The 15,514-nt window shown below is 40.6% G+C and overlaps 1 protein-coding gene across 3 annotated transcripts in view; it reads left to right on the forward strand.

Moving 5' to 3' along the window:
* Positions 1–15,514, forward strand: part of DYNC2H1 (dynein cytoplasmic 2 heavy chain 1) — a 597,118-nt gene that overhangs the window by 73,647 nt on the left and 507,957 nt on the right. For all 3 annotated transcript variants that reach the window (XM_089687276.1, XM_089687277.1, XM_089687278.1), the window contains exons 11-14: positions 8,298–8,473; positions 10,574–10,769; positions 13,264–13,359; positions 15,264–15,425. In XM_089687276.1, the coding sequence (XP_089543402.1) occupies positions 8,298–8,473; positions 10,574–10,769; positions 13,264–13,359; positions 15,264–15,425 (630 nt within the window). The remainder of the gene's footprint in view (positions 1–8,297; positions 8,474–10,573; positions 10,770–13,263; positions 13,360–15,263; positions 15,426–15,514) is intronic.

The following is a 15,514-nucleotide window of genomic DNA, read 5'->3' on the forward strand; positions in this document are numbered from 1 at the left end:
TTAGGTATTCTTTACCCTTCAAAACACCACAATATAAGTAAACCATCCCAGATGTGAAAACAATATTACTATTAATCAAACACTAAGTTTTTCTCTATTGTTTCATATTTAACTTAACCAGAGAAAACCTTTAAATAGCCATCATGCAGCACCAATATTATTAGCTGCTCTGTTTACAATTGGCTCTAACAAAAACTTTCATTACATTCACATATTACATAAAAGAATAATAAGCTGATGCAAATTGTCCATTAAATCTGTAATCTTCTTCTTTAATTCTGTTCAATTTACCATATATTGATGCCGTTTAGTATTATCTAGGAACTAAATAAAGTAAAAGGTCATAGAGAGGTAACAACACCTTTCCTTCCTAGAAATAAACAAGTGGTTAGCAAAAAACATACAAAACACTTAGACCCTCTTTCCTGTAATGTATAAAAAATTTAATAAAAATCTATTGTTAAAAAAACAGATAAAATCACCATACAAAACACTTAACCACAAAATACAAAACATATGGCCATTATATTGTTGATTCATGAGTCTACTCTGTTACCCATATTAAATGAACTCGTATCAGTTAATTAAATTAATTATCACCACGTGGATTTTCATTAAAGGATGTTCATCAAAAGTTATCAATAATTCACCTTGGTTGAGATGACATTCACAGATTCATTACATTTGTGCACAAACATTATACATCAAAATCCATGTCGATTTTTCTATTTCAACATTTTGTACAATCACATACAGATCTTGGTAACTTCTAGGATATTGGGTTCCTTCTGTATTGATGAAAAAACTTAAAAACAATTAGGTGTAATATTCTAGAATAGAACACTATTACAATCGCCATAAGAACAATGTAAAAATATACCATATTTTCCGGCGTATAAGACGACCCCCTACATTTCCTGTTTAAAATGTAGTGTTTGGGCTATACTCGCCGTATAAGACTACCCCTCTTCCAGTGCACACCAGTGGGAAGAATCGTGCCCCATCATTGGTGTCAGTGGGAGGAATAATGTCCCATCATTGGTATTAGTGGGAGGAATAGTGTCCCATCATTGGTGTCAGAGCGACAAATCGTGCCCCATCATTGGTGTCAGTTGGAGGAATAGTGCCCCATCATTAGTATCAGTGGTAGGAATAGTGCCCCATCATTGGTGTCAGTGGGTGGAATAGTGCCCCATCATTAGTATCAGTGGCAGGAATAGTACCCCATCATTGGTATCAGTGGCAGGAATAGTTCCCCATCATTGGTGTCAGTGGGAGGAATAGCACCCCATCATTAGTATCAGTGGCAAGAATAGTGCCCCATCATTGGTGTCAGTGGAAGGAATAGTGTCCCATCATTGGTATCAGTGGGAGGAATAGTGCCCCATCATTGGTGTCAGTGGGAGGAATTGTGCCCCATCATTAATATCATTGGGGGGAATAGCACCCCATCATTGGTGTCAGTGGAATAGTGCCCCATCTTTGGTGTCAGTGGGAGGAATAGTATCCCATCATTGGTGTCAGTGGGGGGGGGGGGAGGAATAGTGCCCCATCGTTGGTGTCAGTGGGGGGTGGAATAGTGCCCCATCATTGGTGTCTGTGGGGGGGGGGAGGAATAGTGCCCCATCGTTGGTGTCAGTGGGGGGGAGGAAAAGTGCCCCATCGTTGGTGTCAGTGGGAGGAATAATGCCCCATCATTGGTATCAGTGACACCAACGATGGGGCACTATTCCTCCCACTGACACTTGCTGACCCCTGTTCCAGTACGGTGCTGCTGCAGCCAGCATATGTGGTTGCAGCAGCACCTAAGCACGGCACACTTACCTGCATCTCCACTCGATTTTCGCGGGGCCGCTCAGCTCCGCCTACTTGCCGGTGATTGGCCGCCTGTGTGCCTTTCCTGAGCTACAGTTCTGGCGGCCGATCACCAGTGAGGAGGCGGAGCCGAGCAGCCGCGCGAACAGCCAGTGGACGAACCGAAGGAAGGAGCAGCCGGATCGTCGTGGGACCGGAGCCAGGTAAGAGACAGCAGCCCCTACCCACCCCTGTACTTAGTGTCCCTTCTGTTGGAAGGGGGGGGGGGGCGGCACCACGCCGCCCCCCTAAAAAGTGTCAGCATGCCGTTACCGGCGCATAAGACGACCCCCGACTTTTGAGAAGATTTTCAAGGGGTAAAAAGTCGTCTTATACGCCGGAAAATACGGTACATGTACAAATCTAGTGATCATTCACCATTGACCTATCTTGTTCTATTGCTTTTAGCTTAGTCATACATTTATATTTCAATATTTTTATTGAGAAACCAGCAAATTATAACAGAGAACAAGATGGCAAACACAAAGAAAAAGGATGCCCACCCGCATGGTGGGACAAGTTATAGAATCAGAATCATAACACTTATCGGTATATGAAAAAAAAAGAAATTTGCAGACAGTAGCATTACAATTCACCCAAAAAGTGTCATAGCCATCAGGACATACTAGTTTCATAAATCAATAAACAATAATTAAACCAAAATAAACCAGAAATAACAGAGAGAAAAAAGAAACAAGAAATTTTGCAACGAATAAAGTAAGAAGAAAAGAGGAAGAGAGAGGCGAAAAGTGAGAGAAAAAAAAAAAAAAAGAAACAAGAGGGGTGGGGGGGGGTCAGCTGCCAGACACTCACGATACAGTGATATAATCAATCCAAGGCTCCCAGGTCCTCTCAAATCTGGACACATCGTCAGTGTTAGTCATACATTTAACATGTTATGTAGACCTCAACTATCTTGTTCAACTGACTGTTACGTTAGGGGTACCACCAGGTTTTGTCAGTGGGTGGAGCCTTCTTCCTTTTCCATGTCCAGTAGGCTGGAATGAGAGCAAAACATTTATTTTTTATTTATTACAGGTACTTATATAGCGCCGTCGATTTACACAACGCTTTACATGTATATATTGTAGATTCACATCAGTCCCTAACCCTCCAGGAGTGTACAATCTAAGGTCCCTAACTCACATTCATACATACACATACTAGGGCAAATTTAGATAGGAACCAATTAACCTACCAGCAAGTCTTTGGAGTGCGGGATGGAACCGGAGTACCGGGAGGAAACCCACTCAGGCACAGGGAGAACATGCAAACTCCAGGCAGGTGGTGCTGTGGCTGGGATTCAAACCAACAACCCTAGTACTGCCAGGTAGAAGTGCTAACAATTTAGCCACTGTGCTGTCCACACATTTAAATAATTATAATAATCGTGGCTGCTGTTCAGCAATTTACAGGGTGTCGACCTGATATTGGCCATTTTCTTTTCTTTGTTTTTTTAACTTTTGCAACATAATTAAATATTTCCTATTGCTTTATAAAATCACTCAGGTCACCCACATTTGAACATCACATTATACACATTTCTTAGATGGTCAAAAATTAACAAATGACCCTGTATTTCACAGGTACAGGAGAGGGGAGAGGGAGCAATCTGGAAACTCCCTCTCGCTCGTGTCTCTGTTTTATACAAACACACAGCACAGAGGGGTCATACACACAAATGCAGTCACTAACTGCAGCAGAAACTTACTCACAAATATAAGTAGCAAAAAAATATTTTACAAATCAGCTGTACTTAGCTTTACCTTTCTATCTTAATTCAGGTAACATTGTCACATTTACCATAGACAAAACAACATGCATCCATCATGTCTTCATACAAGTACCATGTCCTTAACATTAGCTAGTTACAAACAAAACACGTTTAGATTCGGACATACACACATCTCTTACGTTACTGCAGTACTCACAATCTGAGCATCAGCTCATCGTTTTCATACCTTAAAAAGCTAATAGCTCTGAAATTGCCTACAGAGTCCAACACTTTTACTATCACAAATTGAAGCTTCCTGACAATAGAACCATTCCCTTGTATATCAGTCTCTCGCCCAACAAATCAAACTAAAACAATTCTTTCACCGATTGGTAAGAAACGTGAGTGCAATGGGATTCCACCCAACACTGGAATGGGCTTGCACGTGATAACCTACAGGCATCTCAATAAAGCCAGCTAAGTATTTTCTACGCTTTCTGAATGTACTATGGCATATAATAACATTAAACCCAGCACAGACAATCTAGCACAATTCTGCATCATTATTTGTATATTTATACTATTTGTTCACACAGATCAAACCCCACTTCTGGTACCATGTGTTTTGTTACGGTTTTGGGTTTGTATTCAATATGTGCATAGAGAGATCACACAAATACTTACAAGCATAACATTTATAAGTAATGACAGATACAGATAAAGAAAATATAACAATACTTAACTAAAGATGCTGTTTCTGCCGCGGAGTCCCCCCATTTTCACACAACATGACACACAAGTGACCACAGACGCATGCTTGATTGCAAGCACTGAAGATGAGACTATATGTTTCAAGCTGCAACTGTAGTATATAGACAATGGACAGCGCCCAGCCAACTCCCCTCGTAAGCAACAATAGCATGACCTTTAAGGACTTCGCCAGCTTATAATCACACATTCCTGAAAAGAGATTAGTGGACTGGCTTGTCTATATGGTCAATGTGCAATGCAATTCCTATGGCCTGAAGTCATTTAATGTTATTAGATATTTGTGAGGCCAGCATTTAATAAGGTAATATGTAATTTCCCCATCGATTACTTTTAACACGATCTATGAAAACATGTATTTTGATCCTTTTTCAACTTCATCCTCCTGCTTACTGTGCTTTGCTTCCACAAACCTTTGGTTGGGGAGTGTACCCTCCTAATATCACAAGTCACAACTTCGGACTGCATGTCCCATCATTCCTTGCACCAGCATGCATTTCCGACATGCTGACATGCGCAGGCAGCCCGAGAGTACTACACACATGATTGAAGGTGTCTTCCAAGGCAGTGCTGTCAATCACTTCCCTCGGAAGTGAGTATTCTGTGTTGTCCTCTCGGGCTGCCTTTTGTTGGGTAGTTTCCTTATGTCTGCATGCAGTCCTCTCCCAGGAGCTTGGACAAACGGGTAGCTCCAAAGAACCAAGCAAGGTAGTAGAGCAAATCTCAAACAGAAAAGTGGGGGGCTGCGATCATGGGAGCAGACTAAACTTTAACAAGTGGACAAGCAGATGAGATTTTGTAAAATTTACCTAAAAGTCACTTGTTTGAGCTGTCATATTTTATGACTGTATTTCATATAATAGTTTGAAGGTTCTTCCTCTTATGGTCTTCTGTATATCCAGCTGCCCAATTACCATCCTTGTGAAGTACTGCTAAGAAATTTGGCCATTCATTTCTTTACTGGTTTTACCTGTTTGACACTCTAGGGTTGATTTACTAAAACTGGAGAGTGCAAAATCTAGTGCAGCTGTGCATGGTAGCCAATCAGCTTTTTACTTCACCTTGTTCAGTTAAGCTGACCAAAAAACCTGGAAGCTGATTGGTTCATATGCAGAGCTACACCAGATTTTGCACTCTCCAGTTTTAGTAAATCAACCCCCATGTGACAGTTTAACGTTAGCAGCCTTGCACAGTGTTGACTAACTAGCTGTCAACGGAGGAGCATATATTAAAGCAACCTTGTTATCTTGAGTTGAAAATGATAAACCACGCTGCCTAAAGAAAAGCCATTTAAAACGTATGCTTCTCACTTTCCTTGCTATCATTCTCCTCTGTTTTTAAAAGATACCAATGGCTTGAAGATTCTTCAGTATCTGGCACGCTTATGGGTGTATTGGATGCCTGCCCCCCCCCCCCCTGCAGTTCATTCCTCTGGTTCCTGCATCACTACTGTGTCCTGTGGAGGTTGGCTGAAGGAACCACAGAGTGCAGCGGGAACACCAGCATCTTACACTCCTGGACATGTTGGCTGTTGAAGGGTTTTCAGCCAGTGGTATCTCCTGAATGCAGAGGAGAACAGAGAGGTTCTATCAGGCAGCATGGTTAGTATGGTTTTCACTTTTAAGTTCAGGTTGCTTTAATGTTTGCTCAGGACAGAGCCTAATGCAGGGTTAGCATTAATCTATAGATTGCAGTAGGAAGTTGCTTTGTACTTAACCATCTATATTTCTTCTTTCATCTTTGACTTTATCTGCATTTTTCTTCTGTGACATACAGTGGGGATCGAACGTTTGGGCACCCCAGCTAAAAATTTGTATTAATGTGCATAAAGAAGCCAAGGAAAGATGGAAAAATCTCCAAAAGGCATCAAATTACAGATTAGACATTCTTATAATATGTCAACAAAAGTTAGATTTTATTTCCATCATTTACACTTTCAAAATAACAGAAAACAAAAAAATGTCGTCTGCAAAAGTTTGGGCACCCTGCAGAATTTATAGCATGCACTGCCCCCTTTGCCAAGCTGAGACCTGCCAGTGTCATGGATTGTTCTCAATCATCGTCTGGGAAGACCAGGTGATGTCAATCTCAAAGGTTTTAAATGCCCAGACTCATCTGACCTTGCCCCAACAATCAGCACCATGGGTTCTTCTAATCAGTTGTCTAGAAAACTGAAACTGAAAATAGTTGACGCTCACAAAGCTGGAGAAGGCTATAAGAAGATAGCAAAGCGTTTTCAGATGTCAATATCCTCTGTTCGGAATGTAATTAAGAAATGGCAGTCATCAGGAACAGTGGAAGTTAAAGCAAGATCTGGAAGACCAAGAAAAATATCAGACAGAACAGCTCGCAGGATTGTGAGAAAAACAATTCAAAACCCACGTTTGACTGCACGATCCCTCCAGAAAGATCTGGCAGACACTGGAGTTGTGGTACACTATTCCACTATAAAGAGATACTTGTACAAATATGGTCTTCATGGAAGAGTCATCAGAAGAAAACCTCTTCTACGTCCTCACCACAAAAATCATTGTTTGAACTTTGCAAATGAATATTTAGACAAGCCTGATGCATCTTGGAAACAAGTTCTGTGGACCGATGAGGTTAAAATTGAACTTTTTGGCCGGAATGAGCAAAGGTACGTTTGGAGAAGGGGCACAGAATTTAATGAAAAGAACCTCTGTCCAACTGTTAAGCATGGGGTTGGATCAATCATGCTTTGAGGTTGTGTTGCAGCCAGTGGCATAGGGAACATCTCACGAGTAGAAGGAAAAATGGATTCAATAAAATTTCAGCAAATTTTGGATGGTAACTTGATGCCATCTGTGAAAAAGCTGAAGTTAAAGAGAGGATGGCTTCTACAAATGGATAATGATCCTAAACACACCTCGAAATCCACAGGGGATTACATCAAGAGGCGTAAACTGAAGGTTTTGCCATGGCCTTCACAATCTCCTGACCTCAACATAATTGAAAATCTATGGATAGACCTTAAAAGAGCAGTGCGTGACAGAAATCTCAAAGAACTGGAAGACTTTTGTAAGGAAGAATGGGCAAAGATACCTCAAACAAGAATTGAAAGACTCTTGGCTGGCTACAAAAAGCGTTTACAAGCTGTGATACTTGCCAAAGGGGGCAGTACAAAATATTAACTCTTTTGCAGACGCCATTTTTTTGTTTTCGGTTATTTTGAAAGTGTAAATGATGGAAATAAAATCTAACTTTTGTTGACATATTATAAGAATGTCTAATCTGTAATTTGATGCCTTTTGGAGATTTTTCCATCTTTCCTTGGCTTCTTTATGCACATTAATACAAATTTTTAGCTGGGGTGCCCAAACTTTCGATCCCCACTGTAAATCCTAAAATTGAACTGATGGCTATAAATATGGAATACTTTAGAATGTATTCTCTATTCCATTTAGAAAACCATAATCTTTAACTAATGAACAAGATCTTCATCTGCTGTTACCATCTTTCCTTTGGATTTTTCTGCTACTAGTCTCTGGGAAGGAGAGACTAACTGCATGGTGTTTCCTTATCGCCAAATCCTGTAGCTGCTCCTATAGACTGCAGCTGCAAGCCTTGTATGTACTGCCTCATATGTGCATTGTATATAGAAGACAGGTAACTGACTCATCTCTTGATATGTGTGGCAGGGGTTCTCCCCAGATACCAAAAGCACAATGCTTCTGGATCAAACTGTCTATTTCGGTTTCCCTATTTTCAGTTCTATTCACATCACCAATTTCACACGTTTTTCCTCAGTAGAAAAATGCTAAAATCAGATAAAGGTAAACATTTAAAAAAAAATTACCCAGGTTAACTGAAAGAAAATAAAGCCTTGTGCCATTTTTCCTTTAATAGTTCAGTGGAAAAAGGAAACCACCTATACTCCCAGGACACTTACAATGCTTTACCATTGTCTTTTTTGCTTTTTGCTCCTTTCTTTTCGAATAAGGTGGAAGATTCAATGAAGATAGCGGAGGCCCTTCTGTCTGACTTGTCTGGATTTCAGTCCTTCCATAAAAAAGCTTCAGAGCTGCTGGAGCAGTTCAAAGAATATGAACAAGAACAATTTAACGACTGGTCGAGGGAAATTCAGGCTGGGTTATCCGACATTAAATCAGGATTCTGGTCAGTATTCCTCTTGAAAGTCTTCTTTTTTCTGAGAACAGTGACTGAATGACTGTGCCATGGTGCCAAGCCATGAATTTTAGGGGAGAAGTCACAAGTGCAAAGTCTGCAGAGCAATCTGGATTATTAAATGCGAAGCTAATTTTAGTTTTCTTTTATACTGTTAGTTCTTTTTAAATAAAGGGTAATAAATAAAACCTATAAATGAAAGATTTCCTTTTCAAAATAAAATTTTTTCTTTGTAAAATTAAAAAATGCTTTTGCTGCAGTGCTCACCTTTAGTCCAGAGATGGCCCTCAAAGTACCTCATCTCTAGCACAAAATGTCGGCAGTCTTTTAGTTTGAATGATGGCCGATGCCATTTTGCTCACTTTCTGTGATTTCAGGCTGTCATGGATCTGCCCTTTACGAGGCATAATCACGCAGCCTGGTCTAGCAGTACTCCTGTACTGAGTAGCACTGACACGTCATGAAATACCATACCAACTGATAAAAGTACAGCTATATCCAGGAAGAAGGACAACACTTATCCTCAGAAGATAAGGAGTAAGGACTCTTGACAGCACCAAACTAGTCTGGAGAATGCAGGAAATATGTATAGTGTATCTGTAAAAACTGTTGTAAAGAGCGCATGGAAGAGGGGGTGGCGGAAAATGTTTGAGTTCCATTTTAGAGCTTGTGTACACGTGAGGCTGTGGAATAAAACTCAGTGGTGGAGCCACGATTTTAAACCCCCCCCCCCAATTGCTACTCCCTTTAGCTGCAGAGGCAGTGGCCAGGGGTGTACACTTGTCACAGCCGCAATGTTTTACTTTGCGAGCACAGCAGCAATTATACCCCCTGTTGCTTTCTGCAGGCATAACTGGATGTGAACGTGGATCACTCCTCAGGGAGCACTGAAAATGTGAACCAGCCCTTTAAGAGAAAAAGCAACTAGAGGAGGCATTGAAACAAAAGATGGTGACATGAGTAACCGTGAACTGCACTTCAGATGAGGAATAGTAATCAGTCTGTGCTTTCCAGATAGCGTCCAGTATGTTTTTATCAGTAAAGACATACATTTTCCCATAAAATGTGATATTCCTTGTCCTATATGATTGTACAAATTAGAATAACCTTTCAATAGAATTTTTATAGTGGTCAATGGGACTAATATACACTTTACTGTATGACCAGAAGTGGACTTCCCTCCAAATTATTGCCATCCAGAGTTTCCAGAGAAGGATACTGTTAATACTTCAATATACAAAGATGTTTGAGACAATGGGGTGCTTCCATCCTTGTGAGTTCATGTAGATGTGATGATCAGACGTCCACAAACATTTGGCAGTATAGTGTATAGAACAGCCTTCCTTAACCACTTTTTTCCCAAAAGAACTCTTGAAATAATTTTCAGATTCCAGGTAATCCCTGCTAGAATTAATTTGTTGGGGGTTATTTGGAAACATGCCACATTACATTGCTGGTCAGTAGAAAGAATTCCCCATATGATGGTGGGCAAGGGGAGAATGCGCACCTTACCATGGTGGTCAGAGGGAAGAATGCCCCTTACATTTGTAGCAGTGGATAGAATGCTTCCTTTACAATGGTGGTAAGTGGAAGTATACTCATTATATTGGTGGTCAGTGGGAAGAATGCCTACCTTATATTTGTGATAGTAGGAAGATTCCCCCCCAACCTTCGTATATCGGTGGTCAATGGGAAGACTTCCTTACAATAGTGGTCAGAATTACACCCTCACAGACTACCAGGCGCCATCAGATGGGAGGTAAATCGGCCACAGCTCAAGAAACCCCAAGCCCCCTCTGGACGAGCCCTGGTTTTAAAATGGGTGGTGTAGAGGTTACTTTTCTAGTAGCCCCAGAACTTTACTTTCTCCTAAAAGAGCAACAAGTATCCACCCAATGCGTTTGCAATGACTTGATGTCCTGCAGTATCGAATAAAACATGGGAATGGGGAGTACTGATATCACTAGTGCCTTAACCAGAACTTGAACCAAGGACAGATTTAAAATGGGGTATACATTCCTAAATGGTTTTGTTTTCAGAGAAAGATGACTCTAGCAGTTAATGTGTAACATTGTTTATATTTTTGTGCAGCATTCAGGCCAACAATCTGGTTATGGAACTAGATCATGCTAATGGAGCATTGAAAATCCACTATTCTGACCGGCTTGTAACTCTGTTGCGGGAAGTTCGGCAGCTTTCAGCGCTCGGATTATTAATCCCAGCAAAGATCCAACAAGCAACCAAAACTGCCGAGAAGTTCTATAAACCAGCAATGATTCTTAAACAGGTATTGTAGTAATACCCTGCTGAGATATTGATGATATTGTATCTTTCTTTGGTCTTAGACTTAAAACCAGCAAACATACATGTGTTGGAGGCACCAAATATCTCCTGGAATATGTTTCAGTGTGTTACTGTAATGCTGAAATCCAGATATTGTCTACAGCAGGCATGTCCAAAGTCCGGCCCGCGGGCCATTTACGGCCCGGGGGTCGGTTTAATACGGCTCTCCAACAGCCCTCCCTGCTCTGTGTAATGTGGCCCTCCCACGGCCCTCCCTTCTATGGCAGACAGTCTTCTGCTTGAGAGCAGAGGGCAGTGCGCATGCCTGACTGCGGCGCGTTCTCCCTGGTCTGTGTAAATGCGGCTGTCGCACGGCCCTCCCTTCTGTGGCAGACAGTCTTCTGCTTGAGAGCAGTGTGCATACGTGACTGCGCCGTGCTGGGATCGACAGAGGGCGGTGACGTCAGGGCCGGGCTTTCAGCGTGAAGTGTGTTTCTCTTCCCCTCCCGGCTGCCGAGCAGAGACTTCAGCTCCAGCTACCTTTTTCACCCTTCACATTAGTGCAGGTAAGTTTTTTTTTAATTTATTTTCAATACATTGTGAAAACTCAGCTGTCAGTCGATCTTAATGTTATGAAATGAAAAGTATGTAGTTTGCAATTAACTTGGCATAAAATAATTTATTTGCATTTAATTGTAATGGTTCAAAGAATGTTCGGAAAAATGTTCGGCCCTCCACCATGTTCACTTCATCCAATCTGGCCCTCTTTGAAAAAAGTTTGGACACCCCTGGTCTACAGTATGTTCATGAGGCATGTTCAGTAATCCAGCATGATACAACTCCTGCAATATGCCTCTATGCAGCAGCTTCCTGTAATAAAGACCAGTCATTACTGCTCTCCTTCTGCAGGGTGACTGGTCTTATTTCTGCCTTCTATAGTTTTCGGCAGGCAGCCTAACACTCTTTTAAAGTATTATTAGACCCACAACAGTAAAATCAGTCTGTATATGCAGTAAAGCATGCTTGTTATACTCACCGTGGAACCTAAGGGGTTAATCCTCTGCATTGTGTAAAAAGGCTGTTTGATCCTTTCTTCTCTGTTCCTCCCCTTTTTCAAGTGACCACCTCTTATCCTGATAAAACAGACTGAACCGTAGGCATTTGCACATGCTCAGTTTAGTGTGTATTGTCAGCACAGGGCCAATCAGCACTGGTCAGATAGAAGTCAGAGGTTTTGCATCCTCCTAGAGCAGAAAGAAATCTCCTCCTTCAAGCTTTAGCTAGTGCTGGGCTGGACACAGAAGTCACAAGACTGCTATATACTTCTGATGAGAAAAGGTATTTAGCAGTGTATATTTACTAAAATAATTGCACTTCCATGTTCTGTGTACTGTGGGAGACCAGATATAGTGGATGCAGGGTCCTGGGTTTAGTAATACTTTAAAGTTGTGGGTGTTCTGCTCTCCTTGTTGTATTCCTCATCATATAAAACAAATGAAAATTCCTCCAGAAAGATTGGATATATTAGGAACTTGACTGGCAACTTGGCTGAGAGATTCTTCCACTGAAGAGTCAAAATAAACCTTTTACTGATTTTACTCTCCAGCATCTGTAACATTTCAAGTGAAAAGTCCTTTAGAATAAAACTAAAATGGCGTGAGGAAAATATTGTTTTACAGTGAATATAAAAAGTCTACACGCCCCTATTAAAATGTCAGGTTTCTGTGATGTAAAAAATTGAGACAAAGATAAATCATTTCAGAACTATTTCCACCTTTAATGTAACCTATAAACTGTACAACTCAGCTGAACAACAAACAAAACAAAGTATTAGTTTATGCAACCATATTATTTTAGTTTTTTATTTTTACTTCCCTCCACCTAAAAGATTTCAGTTTGTTGTTCAACTGTACAATTGTATATTTTAAGGGTGGAAAAAGTTCTGAAATTTTTTATCTTTGTGATTTTTTTACATCACAGAAACCTGACATTTTAACAGGGACATGTAGACTTTTTATATCCACTGTATATCTGTTTTTATACAGTGATTGTAGTCTTTGTTTTACAAAAAAAGGGGTTCCATTTATAAAGGATTCCACCATTCACTCTCCGTTATACACCACACTGCTTCATACCCCATGGCCCATATTTTAGGACCTATTCATAGTTCAATAGCAGTCTGCGAGGTGGACCCTGCAGAGAGAGCTCTGTGTTTTGGAGGAAAGCCAAATATGTAACTTTGACCGCTAACATGGCTGAGATCTCCTGCCATATTTTTTTAGAACACTTATTCAGTAATATTGCACTTTGATGGTTTTGGAATGGAAAATCTCCCTAATGAAATGTAAACTGGCAGAGGTTTTAAATCTTTACATTTGCTCAAAATAGTTAATTAAATATATATGAATAACCTCTGCGACTGAAGTATGTGCTTTATCTTTATGCTTGTTTGTGTAGGATGTATATCTGATATGAATGATGAATTCTGTTTTCTTTAGGTTGCTCATTTCTACAATACAATAGATCAGCAAATGATACAAAGTCAACGGCCCATGATGTTAAAGTCTGCACTGGCTTTTGAGCAGATAATAAAGGTAAGTGTGATTAGGACTAACAATAAAGAATATATACAGCATAGCTGTAAAGAAATGATAGCTTGGTATGCTGCAGTTTACTTCACTTTAATAGATGGGGTTGGGGGGATGGCAAGTAAAAAAAATATAATATTGCATATACAATTACTGCACAAGTCATATTGTAATTGAATGTTAATATAAATGACCTTTCCTTTTCAATCTGCAGCGCTGTAATTTTCTGTAAAATGCAATGCAATATGGCAACCTGGAGGTGTCCTGTACACATGGTATACAGACCGCCCCCTTGAAATTTCGTTTCCTGCTTGTGTGATTTGCTTTGCTGATTTTCTCAGAAGGCTGCACCAAGACTTTTTGGGCATCCTCTGCAAGAAAAATTTTATGTTTGGTGATATACTCCCAAATTGGAATCACATCTAAGGGGATTCAGACCCTGCCACTTTCCTCATTAGCTGATTGATAATTATAACATTTCTAAAGCTTTGGGACTCCAGCGAACCACGGTGAGAACCTTTATCCACAAATGGAGAAAACTTGGAACAGTGGTGAACCTTTCCAGGAGTGGCCAGTCTACCAAAATTACTCCAAGAGCACAAAGAGGACTCATCCAGGAGGTCATAAAAAAGCCCACAACAGCATCTAAAGAACTGTAGGCCTCACTTGCCTCAGTTATGCAAGGAAAAAAAAATCAGGCAATATATATACAGTGTATGTGTGTGTGTGTATGTATATATGTGTGTGTGTGTGTGTGTGTGTGTGTGTGTATATATATATATATATATATATATATATATATATATAATATTTTACTTGATATCGAAGTTATTAAAATAATAAAGTGTAAAACAACATACTACTTGGTGGTCTACTAGCTGTTTTTCAACCCTCTGCTTGCTTAGCCCTCAGTTATCCACTGGTTCACTAATTCAGCTCAATCTCATGTCATCTCACACGTTATCATTTCATATATGACAACACAGTAGGACAGGATGAGCACATGGGCATTAGAGGGAAAGGCCTCAAGGCTGATTGTAATCACTGACAGTGGCTGTCTATATTCCAAGTTGAAAGTAGCCTCCTTCTCTTAAAGAAGAACTAAACCTATAATTACAAAAATGTGAGACATGCTATGTCTCTTCTGCAATAAGACACACTGCTTGCCATCCTCTTTTGAGTGTACACTGAACTGCGCATGCACAGCTCAGCGTGTATTCTTGGCACACTCCAGCAGCACTTGAATGGCTGACTCCCATGCGCATGCGCATTCAAGAGGCCAAAAACCCAGGACCTGGAAGTAGTCCATTGAGAATATGGTAGTGGCCAGGATGTAATTGCTACATCTCTGGAAGGTGGAGGTTAGTATTTTGCAAAGTGTATTATATCAGTGATGTAATACATGGATCTTACATGCAGACATACTGAAAATTCTCTGCAGTCTTCAAGTACAAAGCTCCAGCACTGTCCACCCCTCCCAACCTGTCTGCTGCCCATTCACAGAAGGCTTTGTATACTTTGAATGGGTTCACATAACACAAAGTGATTGGGCAGGAAGGGACAAAGCATCTGCAAGCAACTCTGCAGCTACAGGAGTGGTCCAGCATCAGAGCTTTGATAGTTTGTGAAAGCTTTACTTGCTGGAGCTCCATAAAACTGTCAGTTGTAAATAAACAAGATACGTCCAGGAGGTGATATGCACCTCCTTTGACTTAACTCATAATAGGTCATCATATATTACATAGTCGGTAAATTTGTGGAATGAAATGCACCAAAACTGATTGATTTCTGCAATATGTCTACTTGTCCTACAAGTCCGTGGACACATATTTTGTATGTATTTGTGTGTTGCTTCTCAACTATTCCTTCCAAGATTAGGTTATTTTATTAATGTTCATTTGTTCTGACAGAGTTCCAGAGTAAATTCTGGTGAAAAGGAAGAAAAGGCACGTATAACATGGGACAGTCCTAAAGAGCTGCAGAGTTATATTGAGAAGCTCCAGAGTGCAGCTGAGCAGCTATCCACTGAGAATAGGAAGCTCCGGAAGAAGCACTTTGACTTCTGTGAGAAGGTAAACTGTCAAATATGAATGGCAGGAAGAGGGAGGGAGCACAAACACCTCATCGGTACTTTGGTCCATGTAGTATTTGATAATGACTG

Source organism: Staurois parvus, unplaced genomic scaffold, assembly GCF_062004578.1.
Source record: "Staurois parvus isolate SC_StPar_1 unplaced genomic scaffold, SC_StPar_1.0 ptg000422l, whole genome shotgun sequence".
In the NCBI taxonomy this organism is placed as follows: Eukaryota; Metazoa; Chordata; class Amphibia; order Anura; family Ranidae; genus Staurois; species Staurois parvus.